This window comes from Pipistrellus hanaki, assembly GCF_964339955.1.
Source record: "Pipistrellus hanaki genome assembly, chromosome: 10".
NCBI lineage: Eukaryota > Metazoa > Chordata > Mammalia > Chiroptera > Vespertilionidae > Pipistrellus > Pipistrellus hanaki.
The window spans coordinates 47,937,708-47,960,364 of record NC_140512.1 but is presented as its reverse complement, the minus strand read 5'-3'; the positions used below and the strand labels follow the sequence as shown (position 1 = coordinate 47,960,364).

The following is a 22,657-nucleotide window of genomic DNA, read 5'->3' as shown; positions in this document are numbered from 1 at the left end:
CCCTCAGAGAGCTGGAGGGCCGGACTATATGAACTGCTAATTCCTACTGTAACACCTTGGCTGCGCTCACTGCCCAAAAAACCTGGCGGGCAGGATCAGACTCCCCTGGGGGCTGCATGTGGCCCGCGGGCCGTAGTTTGAAGACCCCTGTTTTAATGTATCGGTTGACCTTCTCTATGTCCCCTTGGGGAAAATTGTTCAAGTTCTTGGACCATTTTTTAATTGCATTGTTTGTTTTTTTGTTGTTGAGTTCTTTATATATTTTGGATATTAGCTCCCTCTTGGAGGTATCACTTACAAATATCTTTTCCCATTCTGTTGGTTGCCTTTTTGTTTTATTGATGGTTTCTTTTTCTTTTTTTTTTCTTTTTTTTTTTTTTTAAATATATTTTATTGATTTTGTACAGAGAGGAAGGGAGAGAGATAGAGAGCTAGAAACATCGATGAGAGAGAGTCATCGATCAGTTGCCTCTTGCACACCCCCTACTGGGGATATGCCCGCAACCAAGGTACATGCCCTTGACCGGAATCGAACCCGGGTCCCTTCAGTCCCCAAGCCGACGCTCTATCCATTGAGCTAAACCGGTCCCGGCTCTTTTTCTTTTTTAATATTTTTATTGATTTCAGAGAGGAAGGAAGAGGGAGGGAGAGAGAGAGAAACATCAATCATGGGTAAGAATCATTGATGAACTGCTTCCTGCATGGCCCACACTGTGGATCGGGCATGTGCCCTGAGTGGGAAATCAAACCGTGACCTCCTAGTCCATAGGTTGACGTTTAACCACTGAGCCAATGACTATTAATATATCAATATTTTTTGCATTTGTTTTTGCTGTACAGTGGCAAAGAAATCTTTGTATGTTTTTGTGTACATTGGCAACTTTAGTTTAATGTAATTTTTACATTGAGAATATAAATTCATTGATACAGGAATTAGTCTTACACTATTTTATAATTCCCTTTAGGATTTAGCTTATAGAACCAAGCAAATGTACTAACATAACAAAGCAAGAATATTTGCAAATGCTTAGAGCTGTTACTGTGTCTGGTTTCTATTACTGGTATAATCATTGACATATACTGTCATTAGTTTACACTTGGCAGTACACTTTTGTTGTTGTTGTTGAGTATAATTTTCCTGTTAACTCAATATTTTCTTCCAAAATTAAAGTATCTTTATTGGTTTTCTGATTGTAAGAATAATATATGCTCATTGCATTTAATTTAACAACTATTACAATGTTTAGACAAGCCGAAGCCAGTTTGGCTCAGTGGATAGAGCGTAGGCCTGCGGACTGAAGGGTCCTAGGTTCGATTCTGGTCAAGGGCGTGTGCCTTGGTTGCAGGCATATCCCCAGTGGGGGGATGTGCAGGAGGCAGCTGATCGATGTTTCTCATTGGTGTTTCTGACTCTATATCCCTCTTCCTTCTTCTCTGTGAAAAATCAATAAAATATATTAAAAAATGTTTAGACAAGCCAACCTTACAGCAGTGTCTGTCTCTAAATTTTAAAAAATGGCATTTTATTGTCTTTCTTTGCCATGTTTTTCCCACTTAGCATCAAGAACACTTTTCTAATGGCTATATCATGTGTCATATGGCTATTCCTTAATTCAGTTAGTCAAACTGCTGTTGCTGTGATTTTAAAATGTCTTAAACTTTTTAGATCAAAAACATTATTGTTAAATCTTAGTGTTTGTTTATCTATATGTACTTATTTTATTGTTTCCTTGAGTTCTTAGAAGTACAATTTCTCAAATTATCAAGTTTATTTAATAATCATGGGTTGTGCAGAATATGGTCTTTTATGTAGAATGGAAGAAGAAAAGACATAAGCCATTTTTCTCAAAGAGCTTAGAGTCTATTTGGGGAGATAACATTCACTTTTGGAATTTTAAAAGAATATAATTAAAAAACACTTAACAGCCGAACCGGTTTGGCTCAATGGATAGAGCGTTGGTCTGCGGACTGGAAGGTCCCAGGTTCGATTCCTGTCAAAGGCATGTACAAAACAGCTGGTCGATGTTTCTCTCTCATTGATGTTTCTAGCTCTCTGTCTCCTTTCCTCTCTGTGGAAAATCAATAAAAAATATATTTTTTTAAAAAAAGCACTTAACAGCCTGGCTGGCATGTCATCGTTCGATTCCTGATCAGAGCACCTGCCCTGGTTGCAGGTTTGATCCCCAGTGTGGGGTGTGCAAAAGGCAGTCTCATTGGTGTTTTTGTCTCTTTCCCTCTCTGAAATCAATAAAAAGGTATATATTTTTTAAAAAGCACTTAACAGAATCAACTTTGTTAAACAGTAAAACAGTATAAAATGCCATAAGGTACGAGTTATCAGTACCAGGTATAGCTATTTGGTCAAGACTTCAGGAAATAGATTTAGGATGAGAAAGACAAAATACAATAGCATGGGCTATTGTAGCTCACCCTTAACCCCCAAATCTTTATTATAGGTAGGCCCTTTTAGGGCTTTGGACCCAAAATCTATAGTGAGCCATGCTAGATTGTAAAGCTGCAGGTGCTCATGGCCCAGGAAAGTGAAAAGCCCAAGTAGTCTAGTTCCTGGAGGAGAGGGGCACTTTGGAATAAGAGAGGAGTAGTTGGAATTGCTTAAGAAGGAAGGTAGTACAAAGGGATTTGCCCAATTAAAAGCTTTTTGCCCCCATTTACAGTCTTAAGAATTTGTCGATTAATTAAAACACCTAGAATAAACTTAGAGAAAGAACTTATTATGTAAATTCAGTTTAAAAATACAAAACTCTTCATGTAGCTTTTATCACAAAGTCATTTTAAGTTAAAATAAACATTTTGAAGCTCACTTATTTCAGAAAAGAAGTAGCAACAAACATCTGTACACTTAGTATTCAAAGCACTGTTGTATATCAGCGATGAAATCAGGATTGGTTTGGCATTGGAGAGGTCCAGTTATTCATGCTGTGGTTCTATCATGGGTCCCTCCCAGGTGGCCTTTAAAAAAAATTATATTGATTTCAGAGAGGAAGGCAGAGGGAGAGAGAGTTAAAAACATCAATGATGAAAGAGAATCATTGATCGGCTGTTTCTTGCATGTGCCCTACTGGGGATGGAGCCCACAGCCCAGGCATGTGGTCCCTGACTGGGAATTGAATTATGACCTCCTGGTTCACAAGTGATGCTCAACCAGCTGGTCCCTGCTGGCTTTTTAATTAGATGATTAGGGTCATGGAGAGCATTAACATAGGCATACATTCCCTTCACTCACTTTTACAATGGCATATAATTGTTGGATTTTATTTGGCTTGATTGTTTTTTATTGTAAACTAGAGGCCCGGTGCATGAAATTTTGTGCACTTGGGGTTTGGGGTGTGTGTCGGGTGTCCCTTAGCCAGGCCTGTGTCCTCTGGCAGTCTGGGAGTCCTCGGGGGATGTCCCATTGCTGTGGAGGCCGGAGAGGCTCCCGCCACTGCTGCTGAGTGGCGCTTTCCCTGATCACCAGGGGGCAGCTCCTGCATTGAGCTTCTGCCCCCTGGTGGATAGTGCATGTCATAGCAACTGGTCATTCTGCTGTTGGGCTGAAATTGGCTCTGTAACATCCTCTGAGGGATCCCAGATTGCGAGAGGGCACAGGCCAGGCCAAGGGACCCCACCAGTGCACAATGGGGGCCAGAGAGGGATGCAGGAGGTTGGCCAGCTGGGGTGTCTGGTCCATCTTGCTCAGACCCAATTGAGCAGACCCCAGCAGCAAGCGAACCTGGTGGGAGCATCTGCCCCCCTGGTGGTCAGTGCACATTGTAGCGACTGGTCGACTGTCCCCTGGTGGTCAGTGAATGTTATAGTGACTGGTCAACTGGTTGACTGACTGCCCCCTGGTGGTCAGTGCACATCATAGCGAGTGGTTGAGTGGCCTTAGCATAGCATTAGCATGTTATGATTTGGTTGAATGGCTGACCTGACACGTAGCATATTAGGCTTTTATTATATAGGATGCTCCTAATGTGCATGGCACAGTGCCACAGTAGATGCTTAGTCATGATGGTATGGACAGAGGGAAATAAACTATTGGTATCTAGAATTTTGAAAGTCTGCCTTGCTCTTTTGCCCTTTTAGTTCCATAAAATAAGCACGGACTATTGTAATCCTCCCCAACCCTTCAAATCTTTATTATAGCTAGGCCCTTCTAAGGCTTTGGCTCCAGAATCCACTATGTTGTACCAGGTTAGACTGTAAAGTTGCATGTGATCATGGCCCAGGAAACTGAAAACCCAAGGAGCTAGAAACACTTAAGAAGGAAAGTAGTACAGCCGAAACCGGTATGGCTCAGTGGATAGAGCGTCGGCCTGCGGACTGAAAGGTCCCAGGTTTGATTCCGGTCAAGGGCATGTACATTGGTTGCGGGCACATACCCAGTGGGGGGTGTGCAAGAGGCAGCTGGTCGATGTTTCTAACTCTCTATCCCTCTCAATTCCTTTCTGTATAAAATCAATTTTATATATATATATATATATATATATATATTTTTTTTTTTTTTTAAAGAAGAAGAAGAAGGAAAGTAGTACAAGCAAAGGAGATAATCCAAGATGAGAAGACCTTCCAAAGCTCAGAACAGTTTTGTTCTGGGGTGCATCCTGACCACTCTTGATTGTTAAGTCCAGGGCCCCCTGTGCCAGATATTCTTTTCTGCTCTCTTTTCCCAGATTGGTTAATTCAACAAATATTAAGTATTCCTCTATACCAGGCTTCTGCCTCTCTTCAGATGCCTTTTCAGTATTGTGTGTGTGTGTATATATAAAATTGATTTTTTTTTTTTTTTTAAACAAAGAGGAAGGGAGAGGGATAGAGAGTTAGAAACATTGATGAGAAAGAAACGTCGATCCCCGATCAGCTGCCTCCTGCACACTCCCTACTGAGTATGTGCCCACAACCAAGGTACATGCCCTTGACCAGAATCGAACCTGGGACCCTTGAGTCCACAGGCCAACGCTGTATCCACTGAGCCGAACCAGTTAGGGCATCAGTATTGTTTTAAAGGTCCCTGGGTCCAGGTTAAGAATCACTGCACTGGATCAAAAGCATTTCCAACGGTGACCACTTAAGCTTTTAAGAAATAAGTATAGCCCCTCCTGAGCAACTATACATGTGGAAAAACATACAGATGCAAAAGAAGTTGTTGGAGTGATTAATGTTAAGGTATTAAGAAACCAGTTGGCCCTTGTAGCCAAGAGGGTAACAATATACTTTGGCCATAAACTTTCATTCCTGTCTTATTTTCCTGCATTTTATTTTATTTATTTTATTTATTTATTTTTAATATATATATATATATTTTTTTTAATAAATTTTTATTGTTCATATTATTACAAGTGTTCCTTTCCCCCCCCCTTCCCACCCCACCCTCTGCCCTTTCCCCACTCCCCATTGTCCTCATCCATAGGTGCACAGTTTATATGTTCAGTCTCTTCCCACATTCCCCTCTCCCCTTTTCCCCAAGAATCATCAGTTCACTCCCCTTCCATACCTCTGATTCTACAATATTATATTCAACAGTTAATATTGTTTATCAGATTTGTTTTTTTAATTTCCTTGGTTTTTAGATTCACTTGTTGATAGTTACGTATTTGTTGTTCATAATTTTTATCTTTATTTACTTTCTCTTCTGAAAGAACCCCCTTCAGCAATTCATATAATTCTGGTTTGGTGGTGATGAACTCCTTTAGCTTTTTTTTATTAGTGAAGCTCTTTATCTGGCCTTCGATTCTGAGTGATAGCTTTGCTGGGTAGATTATTTTTGGCTGTAGGTTCTTGCTATTCATCACCTTGAATATTTCTTGCCATTCCCGTCTGACCTGCATGGTTTCTGTTGAGAAATCAGCCGACAATCGTATAGGTGCTCCTTTATAGGTAACCACCTGCTTAGCTCTTGCTGCTTTTAATATTCTCTCTTTGTCCTTTGCTCTTGGAATCTTAATTATGATTTGTCTTGGTGTGGTCCTCTTTGGATTCCTCTTATTTGGAGTTCTGTGTGCTTCCTGGACTTGTAAGTCCAATTCTTTCCCCAGGTGGGGGAAGTTTTCTGTCACTATTTCTTTCAGTATGTTTTCGATATCTTGCTCTCTCTCATCTTCTGGGACCCCCATGATTCTGATGTTGGATCGTTTGAAGTTGTCCCAGAGGTTTCTTACATTATCTTCAATTTTCTGGATTCTCTTGCCTTCTAGCTTCTGCAGAGGAGTGTCTTCTGGCTCTTTATGTTCCAAATCTTTGACTTGATTCTTGCGATCTTCTATTCTGTTTTTAGGACTCTGTAGAATATTTTTTATTTCAGACAATGTATTCTTTATTTCTTGTTGATCCCTTTTCATATCCTCATAGGTCTCATTTATTTTATCGGCCTTTTCTAGGAGTCTCTTGAAAAACCCTATAAGTGTGGTTTTGAACTCTATATCCAGTCGCTTTTTGTCCTCCATTTCTTTCTTTTGTGATCTATTTGGTTTAGGCATTTTCGCAGGCAGCTTTTCTGATGGGGCGGAGTTTCAGGGTGGAGCCTACAGCCTTGGCTTCCGTCAGCCCCGCCCTATGCGACTCCTGAGACTCAGGGTCCTTCAGTACTTGTTGCAAGCGCCTCTGAGAGAAAGGTGCCCTCGATTTTCGCCTGCTACCAAACAGTGTAAGCTCTCCCGCAATGGGCCCGAAACTGGGGTTCAGTTCAGTTAGAAGTGGAGTTGGAGGTGGCGTTCAGAGCAGTCTGGAGCCTGTCTCCTTCCCGCCAGGGCAGTCCTACGGCACAGCCGGCCGGCCCTTCTCTGCGCCCTGTGTGCGCCTCCGGGACCTCCTTTCGCTGCTTCCCCGAGTACCGCCTTACAGCCCAGCTCCCTCTGGATGAGCCTGGGTCCCCAGGGTCTGGCCTTAGAACTGGGGTTCAGAGCAGTTGGGGGCCCAGCACAGTCGGAGTGTTTATCTCCTTTCCGCTAGGGAACGCCAGCCAGGCACTCGGCCTCCCTCCTCTCCGGCTCCGTCCTCTCCGCGCGCGCCACGTGTCTCCGTACCTTGGGCTTTTACAGCTCCTCCGTGCTTCCTTCTGGTTTTCTCCTTGCTTCTCGTTGTAGAATTTCCAGTCAGTTGACTTTCCTGTAGTTCTGGGTAATGTCCATTTTATATTTTAGTTGTATTTTATTGAAATTGTTGCGTGCGGCTGCGGCTAGGTGTCTACCCGAGCAGCCATCTTGGGTTCTCCTCCTAAAATATATTTTATTGATTTTTATACAGAGAGGAAGGGAGAGAGAGAGTTAGAAACATCGATGAGAGAGTCATTGATCAGCTGCCTCTTGCACACTCCCTACTGGGGATATGCCCGCAAGCAAGGTACATGCCCTTGACTGGAATTGAACCCAGGACCCTTCAGTCCCCAAGCCGACGCTCTCTCCATTGAGCCAAACCGGTCCTGGCTGCATTTTAAAAAGAGTATTAAACTTTTTTCAACAGCCTTTTCTCCATAAATGTTGCTTAATAAGCAGCCTTAAATTTCCATACATCTACAGAAAGTTTCAGTTGCTATTTACTGTTACTGGAAAACTCCTTTGTTTGTTATAGCCCATAGAATAATGAATGAGATCCTGGAAATAAGGCCTGGAAAAACCACATTCTCAGCAACACAGTGATACTTTTGTAATGACTTTTTTAATTTGGTGAATATTCCTTATAATTTCCCAAAGGATAGCTTTGAGGACATTGTTTACTTAGTTTTTCACATTTGTTCTTTCAAGTAATTAAGAACTGAGATAATATAGTTCTACAGAGAAACATTTTTATATAGTCATAAAAATCTCAAGAGTTGGAAGAATAAGCTACCTGATGGTTGAATTATTTCCTCAATATCCTAGAAAAATTGTTTTCGAAACTGTATATGAACCTTTCATTTATCTGGTAGCTCAGTAAGTCCTGAGAAGCTTAAATGATTTCTTACAATAGGAGTTAAAATATGACTCTGTAGAGTTCTTTGGGACCATAATAAAATCTGTTTCTATTTCATACTGATAAGTTCTTTTTAAAAAAATTTAATATATTTTATTGATTTTTTTTTTTTTTTTTTTTTTTTTTTTTTACGGAGAGGAAAGGAAAGGGATAGAGAGTTAGAAACACCGATGAGAGAGAAACATCTATCAGTTGCCTCCTACACACCCCTTACTGGGGATGTGCCTGCAACAAGGTACATGCCTTTGACCGGAATCGAACCTGGGACCTTTCAGTCCGTAGGCTGACACTCTATCCTCTGAGCCAAACCGGTTTTGGCTGCAAAGTTCTTAACATCATGATTTTTCTCCAGCTAATTTTTTCTTTTTAAATATATCTTCATTGGCCGAAGCCGGTTTGGCTCAGTGGTAGAGCGTCCATCTGCGGACTGAAAGGTCCCAGGTTCGATTCCGGTCAAGGGCATGTGTCTTGGTTGCGGGCACATCCCCGGTGGGGGGTGTGCAAGAGGCAGCTGGTCGATGTTTCTCTCTCATCGACGTTTCTAGCTCTCTATATCTCTCCCTTCCTCTGTTAGAAATCAAAATATATATATATATATATATATATATATATATATATATATATATATATATATATATATATATATATATATCTTCATTGATTTCAGAGAGGAAGGGGGAGAGAGATAGAAACATGATGAGAGAGAGAATCATTGATCTGACACCCACCCCCTGCATGCCCCCTACTGGGGATTGAGCCTGCAACCGGAGCACGTGCCCTTGGCCAGAATTGAACCCGGGATCCTTCAATCGCAGTCCGATGCTCTATCTACTGAGCCAAACTGGCGAGACCAGCTAATTATTTCTTTTCTTTTGCTTTTTGGAATGGTTTGGTTTTGAGATGTTTTGTTGGCTTATTTATATCCCTTTTGAGATGTATTAATACACAAAATGTGTCTTTTGGAGGAGAGGGTTTTCTTTTAAAGCTGGCCTTTAGTAAGATTTGTCACATTGTTTGGACTATACCCTATAAGTTAATTTATCTCAGTGATGCCATACTAATTCTTTTGAGAAGTTTTTTAATATGTCTAATATTCTCATACCTAGTTATTTGTAAATTTGTCTTAGATATAAGCAAGCTATAGGATTGCATATTGTTTTTAAATTTTTTCTGGTCCATCAGTGTTTGTGAATTTTAATAGTAAATTCACTGTCTTTTTGAACGTGACATAATATAGAAAATTAATATTCTTCGCTATAAACACATCCATGTTGCTAGGAACTTTTCCCCCCCAGCTTTGTTCGGATTCAGACAGGCTTTTCCTTGTCAGTCTATTCTTAAGTACAAAAATGATTACTGTTCACACTTATTGGTAGATAGAATTGATGTCCTTTTTTGTTGTTGTTGTTGTTGTTGGCACCAAGTTTAATACTTGTTTATGAAATTCTATAATTTGAAAGTCCATAAACAAAGAAGCATATATATTCTATGGAGTACTATGGTTATTAATGAATTTTTGAAAAAAATGTATTTTCTGTTTAATGTGTCTCTTTTTTTTCCTTCTTAGAGAATGGATCTTGGAGAATGTCTGAAAGTCCATGACCTGGCTTTAAGAGCAGATTATGAAATTGCATCCAAAGAACAAGATTTTTTCTTTGAGCTTGATGTATGTGATTTTATTTTAATGAGTTACATTATCTGTCACAATATAAAATTTTGAATATGGATTTTTCTCTTAATAGGGGAAGGCTCTTAGCAAATTATCTTCTTTGTGGTTATATGAAGGATAGTACTAAACTGGAGATCATGTACTACTTCCTAACAGTTTTAGAAAATATAAAACTGGATATTTTAAGAAAATATGTAAAGTAATATAATTTATATACAGGATGTCTCAAAAAAATTTGTGTATGCACACAGCTGATAGCTCAGTTTTGAAAATGAAATGTTTATTTTTTTTGTTTTTGTTAATATATTTTTATTGATTTCAGAGATAAAGGGGGGAGGAGGGGGGAGAGAGAGAGAGAGAGAGGAAGGGAGGGAGGGAGGGAGAGGGAGAGAGGGAGAGAGAGGGAGAGAAATATCAATGATGAGAGAGAATCATTGATTGGCTGCCTCCCCAAAGGTCCCACATTGGGGATCTAGCCTGTAACCCAGGCATGCACCCCAAATGGGAATCGAACCGTGGCCTCCTGGTTCATAGGTTGACTCTCAGCTACTGAGCCACACCAACTGGGCTGTTTGTTTATTTAATTTTGTTTTTGTTAATCCTTACCTGAGGGAATTTTTCCGTTGAATTTTACTGGGGATTGAGCCTTTATCAGAATCATACCTGGGACCCTTTCAGTCCATGGGTTGATGCTCCAACCACTGAGCAAACCAGCTAGGGCAAAAATTAAATGTATTTTAATAAACCCTGCCTTTATTATATTCAAAGTGTGTATAAACATTTTTTTAGTATACTCTATATTCTTCTGAAAATTAAGCATATTTTCCTCAATAAAGTAGTAGTAATTAAGGAAGATATCAATTTAAACAAATATAAACCAATTTCTAGTGCATGTAAGTCTTTTTAATAATCTAATGGATTTTTATATTCATATTTTTTATTTTTTATTTATTTATTTATTTATTTTTTAAATATATTTTATTGATTTTTCACAGAGAGGAGGAGAGAGGGACAGAGAGCTAAGAAACGTCGATGAGAGAGAAACATCGACCAGCTGCCTCCTGCACACCCCCCACTGGGGATGTGCCCGCAACCAATGTACATGCCCTTGACCGGAATCGAACCCGGGACCCTTCAGTCCGCAGACCAACGCTCTACCACTGAGCCAAACCGGTTTTGGCTTTTATTATTTTTTAAAATTGTTATTGATTTCAGAGAGGAAAGAAGAGATAGACAGATACATCAGTGGTGAGAGACAATCATTGATTGGCTGCCTCTTTTTTTTTTTTAATATATATATTTTACTGATTTTTCACAGAGAGGGAGAGAGAGAGAGAGAGAGAGAGAGAGAGAGAGAGAGAGAGAGAAACATCGATGAGAGAGAAAAATCAATCAGCTGCCTCTTGTACACCCCCCACTGGGGTCGTGCCCCCAACCAAGGTATATGCCCTTGACTGGAATCGAACCTGGGGCCTTTCAGTCCGCAGGCCGACACTCTATCCCGCCTTGGGCAATTGGCTGCCTCTTGCATTCCCCACAATGGGGATTGAGCCTGCAATCCAGGCATGTTCCCTGACCAGAATCAAACCAGGTCAATGCTCAACCACTGAGCCATGCTGGCTGAGCAATACTCATATTTTTGTACTGTAAATATACACATAGAGAGGGAGAGTATTAAGGACAATGTTGTTTTTTAATGTAAAACAAGAATTATTACAGGAGATACCATTTAGAAATCTGAATGGCTCAAAATCTCCCTATACTGTGTGTGTGTGTGTTCTTTAAATATTTTTTCTTTTTTAAAATTATGGAACAGTTCATGAATTTGGGTGTCATCCTTGAACCACGAGTCATGCTAATCTCTATATAGTTCTAGTTTTAGTATATGTGAGCACTTTTTTAAAACATGAGAATTGTATTAAAATAGGGAAACTTTTTTTTATATTTACATAAAATATACCAATCAGCATTACATAAAACATACTGATAAGCATAAATCTTATGCTACCTTTTGTAAGTGAGGATATTGGCATTTTATTTGGTTTGGGTTATGATTTATACACATGGCATAAAATACAGCAGAAATTTTCTATCTGTAAGGGTGTGAAAATTTAGGTTATTTTCAGTCTTTTTCTATTATAGTATGGTAATGCATTTTTACTTATCAAGTATATAGAGTAAGTTTCTAGAATAGAATAACTGAGTCAGAGTAATTTTGCCAAGTTGCTTTCAGTATAATTATCAATTTATACTCCCACCAATAGTATATGAGATTATCTACTTCACATCTGGCCACATAGTGTGTTTTCTAGATTTATTTGCAACTTTGATAGATGAAATGTGTAATATAAGTGTAGTTTTAAACTGCATTTCTCTTAAGAGTGAATTTGAACATATTTCATATATTTAAGATCTGTTTATATTTTCTTTTTTAGTGCACTGTCAGTTTACAAATTTTTTGCTATTGGTTAATCTTTGATGTCAACATTTATTTTTAGTTGATTTGTACTAACTTGACATACTATGAAAATGAGCCCTTCCCTCAGATAATATTTTGCATTCCTCCCCCACTCCCCTGTTTTTCTTTCTTTCTTTCTTCCTTTTTTTATATTTTTTATTGATTTTTCACAGAGAGGAAGAGAGAGGGATAGAGAGTTAGAAACATCGATGAGAGAGAATCATCGATCAGCTGCCTCTTGCACACCCCCCACTGCGGGATGCGCCCGCAACCAAGGTACATGCCCCTGACGGGAATCGAACCCGGGACCTTTCAGTCCTCAGGCCAACGCTCCATCCACTGAGCCAAACCGGTTTCAGCCCGTTTTTCTTTTGGTAGTTATGGGCCTTGTAGAATATTTTTAGTTATTTTATTAATCTTTTTTAAATCTCTATTGGATTAATTAGAAAGGCCTTCCCTACTCTTGGGTGATGAGTTCTCTATAATTTTCTTCTGGTTTCTTTCCTGCTTTTCACCTTCAATTAATTTTGGGGTTAACCAACTATTTTTAGAATTTGATATGTGCCAGGTAAATTTATGTTTTTAAATAAAACACATTTTAAATTATACATACACATACATACATATATGTAAATAAAATGTGAATATTAGCCACAACTGTCAGGTAGAAAGTGATATTCTTGATCACTTGCTTTAAAATTGCTCACCCACAGATATGTCTTACTGATTTAAAAGTGTAATTTTTGAGTAAAGATATTTCTGAAGAAAGTTGATTTTTCTGGAAATAATTGTTTTTTAATTGAACTATGTAGGCTATGGATCATCTGCAGTCATTTATTGCTGATTGTGATAGAAGAACAGAAGTGGCCAAGAAAAGATTAGCAGAAACTCAAGAAGAGATTAGTGCTGAAGTGGCAGCAAAGGTAACAATTTCAATCTTATTTATTTTTTATTTATTAATATATTTCTTTATTGATTTCAGAAAAGAAGGGAGAGGGAGAGATAGAAACATCAATGATAAGAATCATCAGGGGGAAAAAGAAAGAATCATCGATCGGCTGCCTCCTGCATGCCCCCCACTGGGATTGAGCCCATAACCTGGGCATGTACTCTTGGCTGGAATCGGAACCCTGGACCCTTCAGTCCACAGGCCAACTCTGTATCCACTAAGCCAAGCAGGCTAGAGCATCAATTTTTTCTATAGTACAGAATATAGTTTCATCATTTTTGTTTGTTTGTTTGTTTTTTAATACATTTTATTGATTTTTTACAGAGAGGAAGGGAGAGGGATAGAGAGTTAGAAACATCGATCAGCTGTCTCTTGGCGCACCCCCTACTGGGGATGTGCCTGCAACCAAGGTACACATGCCCTTGACCGGAATCGAACCTGGGACCTTTCAGTCCGCAGGCCAACGCTCTATCCCAATGAGCCAAACAGGTTTCGGCATCATCTTTTAATTTTGAAAAATTACATTCACAGAAGCTTACAAAGACAAAATGGGAAATTCTATGTTCTCTTCCTATAGCTTTTCCTTATGTTAAGATATCTTATACAACCAGTATAGTGTCAAAGGCAATAAATTAATATTGGTCCAGTCCTTGTATTTTATTCAGATTTCTCCAGTTATGCATGCATTTACTTTTTTTGTGTGTGTAGCTCTATGCGGTTTTATCACATGTGCAAATTGGATAAATCCTACCTAATAAAAGAGTAATAAGCAAATTAACAACCATCACTCTGCTACACTCACAAGCCACGCACGCCAGCCAATCAGAGTGAATATGCAAATAAACTCAACCAAGATGGCTACAGCCAAAGAGAGCAGGAGGGAGGCGTTTCCCCAGCAATGAAGGAAGCCAAGCTTTCAGCCTGCCCTTGCTGGCCTAAGCCTCAACTCAAGGCTACAGAGTTTCAATTATAGAAGGTAAACAAATTCCAACAGAAATGGCTGCCGCCACTGAGCAAGCAAGAGGCTTGGCTCTGCTCCAGGCTACAAAGTTTAAATTGTAGAAGGTAAATAAATTCCAGATACCAGGGCCTCTGCTTGGGTTAACAGGGGCCGTGGCTGGCCTGCAAACCACCATAGGCCCTTCGCTCAGTCCTCCCCACACCCCAAGGGAATCCCCACCCTGATCCGGGACACCCTTCAGGGCAAACCAGCTGGCCCCCACCCATGCACCAGGCCTCTATCCTAAATAATAAAAGAGTAATATGCAGATTGACCATCCAATACACAAGATGGCTGCCCCCATGTGGACACAAGATGACCACCACAAGATAGCCAGAAGGGGAAGGCAGTTGGGAGGGACCAGGCCTGCAAGGAAGTACAGTTGGGGGCAATCAAGCCTGCATGGGAAGGCAGTTAGGGGTGGAGGAGGGAAGTTGGGGGCAAACCGGCTGGCAGGGGAACAGTTAGACATCAGTCAGGCTGACATGGGAGTGGTTAAGAGGTGATCAGGCTGGCAGGCAGAAGCAGTTAGGGAAAATCAGGAAAGCAGGGAGTCAAGCAATTGGGAGCCAGTAGTCCTGGATTGTGAGTCGGACATCCCTTGAGGGGTCCCAGATTGGAGAGGGTGCAGGCTGGCTGAGGGACACTCCCTACCCCGTGCACGAATTTTGTGCACCGGGCCTCTAGTACTATAATAATTACCTTAATTGTAGCATTATCATCACAAGGCTCCCTCATGTTAACCGCCCTTTCTCCTACCCCCTAGCAACCACTAACTTATTTTCTTGTTTCTCATATCTTTGTGAGATATTAAATCTCTACTACTCAGATGAAGAAGTAGATTCAGCTGAAATAATAAAACCAGAATTGTAGACCTAGTAACTGACTTGCCAGATATCTAAAGTATATCTTTGCTTCAAAGAGAATTCACCAGCACCAGTTTATATATTTAACTAATATTTGAGCTAATGCTGTTTGTTGGGCATTGGAAATACAAAGATGGGAAATATAGATGGCTATCTTTAATGTGGTATGATATATATAAAAGTAATTATCGTAAAAAATGCAAAGGTAACACAAAAGAGGATTTGGCTCTTTGCTTTTGTGTGTAATTGGAGGTGAAATACTGTGATTGGTCAAGAGCACTTCACAGAATAGACTCCCGTTGGATCTTGTTCAGTGACTAGATTGACTAGGCAGGCAAGTGAGGTAAAGGGATGGCATCCCAAGGAGAAAGGGTATTTTATTCTTGGAATACACTGCGAAAGCCGAGGTTGCAAAGTGATAGTTTAAAGATCAGATGTATCCCTGACTTGACCGAAGTGAAGGAGGCAAGCTCAAAAAATGTCTCACGAATTTATGATGTGCTCAGAAAGCATTGTTTATAATTATTTTGCCTCATATAATCACTCTTTTCTGAGCATTTCTGAAATATTTTGAACTTTGATTCTTTGCTCTTTATTCATGATGTTCTTTTCTGTTACTTTTAGGCAGAACGTGTTCATGAGTTAAATGAAGAAATTGGTAAATTGTTGGCTAAGGTGGAACAACTAGGAGCTGAAGGAAATGTGGAAGAATCTCAAAAAGTAATGGATGAAGTAGAGAAAGCACGGGCAAAGAAAAGAGAAGCAGAGGTAACTAAATTCTTAATGTTGATCTGTAGAGTCTTATCATCTATACTTTATTTTTAATTCCTCACTGGAGGAGTAAGGATATTTTTTTCATTATTTTTAGAGAGAGTAGGGGGTGGAGAGAAAGAGAAGAGAAGAGAAACATTGATGTGAAAGGGACATATCAGTTGTTTGTCTCCCGCTTGAGTCCTGACCAGGGCCAGGGATTGAACCTGTAACCAGGTAATGTGCCCTTGACCTGGAATTGAACCAAAAACTTTTTGGCCCCCAGACCTGCAATCTAACCACTGAACAAAACTGGCCAGGGCAGTATCTACTTCTTAGAACATACATAACTAGTCCATATCATACTAATGGGTTATATATCAAAATTAGTGGGTTTTGGAATTTGTAGCCATTGATATGAAATTTATAGCTGGTAAGTAAAATCAATTGAACTAGCTAGTCACACATAGCAGTCATTTGTGTTTGTGCATGCACACATACTCTGCATATATCTGGTTACTGTGATACCCTATTCTCCATTTTACATCCATGCAACTCTTCCCACCTCAGTACAGTCTGCTAGCACCTTGTGACCCTCAGCTCTTCCTCCATAGCACAGTTAAATCTGATAACATGCACACGAAGTTCTATTATGTTTGACCCTAAATTCTATTTTGTTTTTTTAAGAAATTGAATGCCTTCATATGAGATTGTATTTTCCACTTTTGCAGTAGTCTCCATTGCTTGTAACTGTATCATACCTGGGTTTAATTTGTTATTATAGCTTTAAGGCAGAAGCTTAGGTCATTGATTTAAGATCATTTAATGTTATATGTTTTCTTCTAAGCACAACTATAGCTGCATCCCACAGATTTTCATTGTAATTAAATTAAAAATATTTACCTATTATTGCTTGTGATTTCTTTTCTCCTCCCTTCCCCTCCTCCTCCTTCTCTCGACCTCCTGTCCCCTCCTCTTCCCACCTACCCTTCCCTTTTCTCCTTCTCCAACTATTTATGATACCATAAACAGTTGATTAACACAGATTTTGTATGTTATATGTATTATATACTATATTCTTACAAAAAAAGTAGTGAAATGAAAATATAGTACTACACTGTATTTATCGATACTGTAAGTTTGTCATCTGCTTCATCTGCAGTACCAACATCAATACTGTCTTCTGATAGTCGGGTATCGCATGTTTAAAAATTTTTGCAGCATATCGGTTAAAAAATCTCAGGCCTAGTGTGATCAATAAGATTGCTTCACAGTAGCCTAGTCTAGACACTAATGAATAATTATAAAATTTTAACGGCATACAGTATTCCAAGTCATATTCATAATACAGTATTAGAAACATCATTTTATATATATATATATATATATATTTTTTTTAATTGATTTCAGAGAGAGGAAGGGAGAGGGAGAGAGAAACATCAGTGATGAGAGAATCATTTGGGTGCCATTTATTAATTAATGTTTATGGTATTACACTAAACAAAATGGAAAATATGCAAGAAGCTCAAGAGATTAGTTTTTACTGTGTTATCCCATGTACTGTAGAAATGAACTGATCACGTATTTGTTTCGTAAAATATCCTTCAGTTTGGGTTTATCTGACTTTTGTCAGGAATACCACTAAAGTTATGTTACATCCTGTTAGAAGGCACATGTTAGTCGTTTGTCCTATAACTGTGATGTTACTATGTTAGTGTTTGGTATTGACACTTGGAAATGGTAAATATTCTGTTTCCCATCACTTTTTGATTCACAGGTTATTGGTTACTTACTTCCTTTTAAAGAACTTTTCAATAGATTATATCCAGCAATGTTCACTTATATCTATATCTCTTTAGTCAAAGCTACAGAGAAGCTTAGAAATGTTTTTAACTGTGTATGCTCAGAACAAAGAGCAGAATTCTGTCAATAAGGAAAAAAGGATACAGTGAATATACAAACCTACTAGTATTAATTATTTCATTGATAATGGAAAGATATAAATAAAATGGTTCGGTATAAGATATCTAAATTTCAGTAAGGCATTTTTCATCTTTTGTCTTATAAACTATTATTTTTTGTATGAAGTTTATTATTTGTATGCCCCATCCTCATTTCCAAAGGGATGTGTAAGAAAGAAGGCAGTGGAAGTAAGCTGTAATGATATAGAAGATGTGCATGCCTTCTCTGCAAGCATGGGCAACTTCTACTTCCTTGATCCTTCACTGATAAATATCAATAGTTTTGGGGTTGCTACAGCTCATTTTTAACAACAATTATAGAAAACAGAACATTGAGAAAAACTTTCAGAAAGTTGTGTTCTGGATCATGGTAGATACAGTAGTTCTTGGTAAAATGTATTTGGGGCTCAATTTATTTTTTTATTTTTTATTCCTAGTGAAGAGGTCCTGAGACAGAGGATGGGGGTGTTATGGGGAATCTAGAGTTTTCATGACAAAATAGCCATGCTTTGTATATTCATTAGAAAACATTTTGTTCTTTAGAAAAGTGTATTTTGTTTAATTGTATGATGTTCATTGAAGTTTGTATGAACATTGTTTTTTACTTTTGTCTAGGAAGTGTATCGGAATTCTATGCCAGCTTCCAGTTTCCAACAGCAGAAACTTCGAGTCTGTGAAGTCTGCTCTGCTTATTTAGGTCTTCATGATAATGACAGACGACTGGCTGATCATTTTGGGGGTAAACTGCACCTGGGATTTATTGAAATAAGAGAGAAGCTTGAAGAATTAAAGGTATATTGTTAAATTAATAATATCACTTTATCTAATTTAACCATTCTTTTGATCTGTATTAGTTGTCTTTTTGTATAGTAATCTTGACTGTGAGTCTCTTTCACAATTCATACTGGATAGTTAGTGTAGGATTTCAAATGGAGATACCAGCTGGTTTAATGGATAATGTTTGAGAGACAGACCTTTAAATACTATTCCCCTATTCTTGGAGGTAGTAGTTGAATATAATAGAGTAGAAATATTGCATACTGGTTTTAAACTAATTCTTCTATACAAAGCCCCTAAGTTTTTCTCTCTTTTTTCCCCCCTATAAAATAATATTTACTTTAAAGGAAGTTTGAGAAAATGAACCGAATATTTAGTTGAAATATTTTGCAGTTCTTCACTATATAGCAAGCTGATAGGACCTCTAGTTTTATTTTACACTCCTGCCCCCATTTCAGAAAGGAGTTAGAATGAAACCTATTTTTTTAAAAAGGATAATCACTATCAAATAAGTAAGCTATTCTGAGAAAGGCAACAAATTCTTACTCATCTGCTGAGTTCTTTTGAAATGATAAGCAAACAAAAAAGGTATTTCTGAAGACGCAAACATAAACAGAGCGAATGAATATTGTAGTTAATAGTGTGCTCTCTCTATTCTGAGTAGCTAAGATGATCTCGCTCAGGTAAATTTTAAAAGAATGACAAAATGAGTTTCAGTATAGCAAATGGTACCTACTTGGGAGTCTTTGCAGATAAACCTAGCAACAGAACAGTTTAGCATTTTACTGTTTTTCAAACAGCAGCATCAGGGTGGTAATGGAAGTGACACAAAACATTTCTATATTGGAAATCATAGAGCATGGGAGTTTGTGATTTATAATGGTTGATTTCTTTATTTTATTTTTTATTTTTTTAAAGCTTGGAAAGATTTATTTTTTTTAATATATTTTATTGATTTCTTACAGAGAGGAAGAGAGAGAATCATCGATCAGCTGCCTCTTGCACACCCCCTACTGGGGATGTGCCCACAACCTTGACCGGAATCAAACCTAGGACCTTTCAGCCTGCAGGCCTACGCTCTATCCTCTGAGCCAAACTGGTTTTGGCAATGGTTGATTTCTTTAAAAAAAAAAATGCAAAGTAATGCTAGAAAGTATTCAGAGGAGAAAAATTATAGAATTAATTTTCAAATTTTAAGAGGTCATGAAGGCCCAAGGCCCTTGCTTGGTAGCTCCGTTAGAGTGTCATGCTGGTACGCCACCATGCGAGTTTGATCCCTGGTCAGGGTATATACAGTAAGCAACCAGAATGCACAAATAGTGGAACAACAAATCAGTGTTTCTCCTACTTCTCTCTAAAACTCAATAAGTAACTTAAAAAATAAATAAATAAATAAAAGAAGTCATGGAGGACCATGACATTTTATAAATTTAAGAGGAAAGATTTTAGAAACCAGATTTGTAAGTCTTACCAAAATTGAATCGTTGCCCTAACCAGTTTGGCTCAGTGGATAGAACGTTGGCCTGTGGACTCAAGGGTCTCGGGTTTGATTCCGGTCAAAGGCATGTACCTTCTTCTCTCATCGATGTTTCTAACTCTCTATCCCTCTTCCTTCCTCTCTGAAAAAAAAACTAATAAATATATATTTTTAAAATTGAATTGTTATTAGCAGATTTTAATGTTACTTGTACAATATTGGAAACCAGATCTGGCTAAAGTTTAGGATAATGCTCATTAAGAATGGACCCAATAAATAATGCTTCTTATTTATTACTATTTAAAAACTCAGTTGTTTTTTGTTTTTTGTTTTTAAGAGAGTTGTAGCTGAGAAACAGGAGAAAAGAAACCAGGAACGCCTGAAGCGAAGAGAAGAAAGGGAGAGAGAAGAAAGGGAAAAGTTGAGGAGGTATGGAGTAATTAATAGTCTTAAGTATTGGAAGTTGAAAATCCTTGTTTCTAATTTGAGATGTGAGTGGTATAAGATTTTAGATGTTGCCGAAACCGGTTTGGCTCAGCGGTAGAGCGTCGGTCTGCGGACTGAAAGGTCCGGGTTTGATTTCGGTCAAGGGCATGTACATTGGTTGCGGGCACATCAACCCGGTGGGGGGTGTGCAAGAGGCAGCTAGTCGATGTTTCTCTCTCATCGACGTTTCTGGCTCTCTATAAAAAATCAATAAAATATATTAAAAAAAAAAAAAAGATTTTAGATGTTAACAAATGTAGACATGGGAAATTTTTGTTTACTCTTTAAAATGCTACCATGCAAAACAATGTGCAAGTATGTTAATGTAATGGCCATTAAAGTCAAAGTCCTTTTTTCCTTCCAAGTATATTGAAGCAGTAATAGAGAGAGAGTCACATCTTTGTTTTGTAAGCTATATAAAAAAGCTCTTTCCAACCCACTGATTTTCATGATGGGATAGATTTGTACCAGGTTGGCATGGAACTTTTTTATGATCTATTTTATGCTTGATAAAAGGTTTGGATTTTTTGTTTCATTGATTAAATTTACTTTCATTCTACACTCAATTATAGGAGCTATAAACTTTTAAAATGTTTATTCAATAATAGGTAAATTATTTTTAATTCGTATTAATAGTTATTTTTATATTGGTATTGGTTGATAGAATCATATAACTCTTCATATTTACAGTGTTTAAATGTTCTGGGTTACTTTTATTCATTATCAACAAATTGCTTGGTATTCTGGTGGCAACATTTTTTGTATGTCTTGTTCATAACTTCAACAATTTTAGGATGGGCAGGTATGCCACAAATGATTCACCTGTAGTTCTAATTTATAGTGTTTCCTTAATTGTATTACACATCTCTGAAATTTAAATGCCTTACCCTTGATAATATGTATAGGTCATGCCAACTTCCTCTGAGTTTTTATTTTTTATTTTTTTTAAATTGTTATTGAATTCAAGAGGGAAAGAGATAGAAAAGAAACATCAATGATGAGAAAGAATCATTGATTGGCTGTCTCCTGCACCCCCTACTTTTGATCGAGCTTGCAATCCCAGGCATGTGCTGTGACTGAATCAATCCGTGACCTCCTGGTTCATAGGATGACTCTAAGCCACTGAACCATGTGGCTGGGCCATCTTCCCTTTGGGGAAGTGCTGTCATTCCTCCACTGATGAATATGTTCTTCATTTATCATAAATTTCACCTCAGAGCTTTAGCTCTATTCTCTTTTGTGTGCTCAGATGGTGATATTGCCCTATATTGTAATATTTAAAACAATATAAATGGCATTAGAAATCTCAGTTTAACTTAAAATTCAACTGAATGTAGGGCCATTAATATAAATGATTCAACTGAGGTAAATCTAATGAGAAAAAAATATTCTTTGCAGAAATACATTTTCACATTTGTAGATGACAAGAAAGTACATTGCATCTTTTCTGTTGCCACTTGACAAATTCTTTTAAACAATAATTATATATACATTTGATTTTTTATAGAGAGGAAACGAGAGAGAGCTAGAAACATCGATGAGAGAGAAACCGATCAGCTGCCTCCTGCACACCCCCTACTGGGGATGTGCCCTGGACTGGAATCGAACTTGGGACCCTTGAGTCTGCAGGCAGACGCTCTATCCACTGAGCCAAATCGATTTTGGCTAAACAATAATTATAAATGCAATGTATTTCAGTAATGCTTTTAAAAAATTTTTTATCTGTATATGAACTTAAGTATTATAGCTAAGTATGGAAGATGAGGAAATTGCAAGTAAGTTCAAAATTACACCAGATAGGATTATACAATAGCTATGGTACTGAAAAAGGTAATGGTAAAAATTATTACTTCCGAGTGCCATTTTCTTGGCACTGTGCTAAGAATTTATCTCTAGCAGTTCATCTAATCCTTAAAATTCCCCTGTGAAATTGATATTACTATCCTTCTTTTACCAACGACAAACTAAGCTGAGGGGAATATGTATGTCTGCCAAGGTCACACAGATGGTGAATGGTGGAACCAGAGTTGAAAGATCAGGCTGATTCCAAAGCCATGCTTCAACTATCTAGTCTCCACAAAAACACTATAATATTGGCTATTACTATTTATTAAATGTTAATTGTATGCTAGGAAATGTAAGAGCGTTTTATGTCAATGTCATATGTCATATTAAACATGTTGTGCCCCCTGGCCTGGTGGCTCAGTTGGTTGACATGTCATCTTGTATACCAAAAGGTTTCCAGTTCAATCCCCAGTTGGGGTACAGGCAGGAGGCAGCTGATCAGTATTTTCTTTCACATTGATGTTTCTCT

At 38.2% G+C, this 22,657-nt stretch overlaps 1 protein-coding gene across 11 annotated transcripts in view; it reads left to right on the top strand.

The window, feature by feature from the left end:
* Window positions 1-22,657, top strand: part of LOC311629024 (putative RNA-binding protein Luc7-like 2) — a 63,237-nt gene that overhangs the window by 29,964 nt on the left and 10,616 nt on the right. For all 11 annotated transcript variants that reach the window (XM_084896784.1, XM_084896780.1, XM_084896782.1 and 8 more), the window contains 5 exons: window positions 9,518-9,616; window positions 12,890-13,000; window positions 15,517-15,660; window positions 18,219-18,395; window positions 20,195-20,286. In XM_084896784.1, coding sequence (XP_084752910.1) covers window positions 9,518-9,616; window positions 12,890-13,000; window positions 15,517-15,660; window positions 18,219-18,395; window positions 20,195-20,286 — 623 coding nt within the window. The remainder of the gene's footprint in view (window positions 1-9,517; window positions 9,617-12,889; window positions 13,001-15,516; window positions 15,661-18,218; window positions 18,396-20,194; window positions 20,287-22,657) is intronic.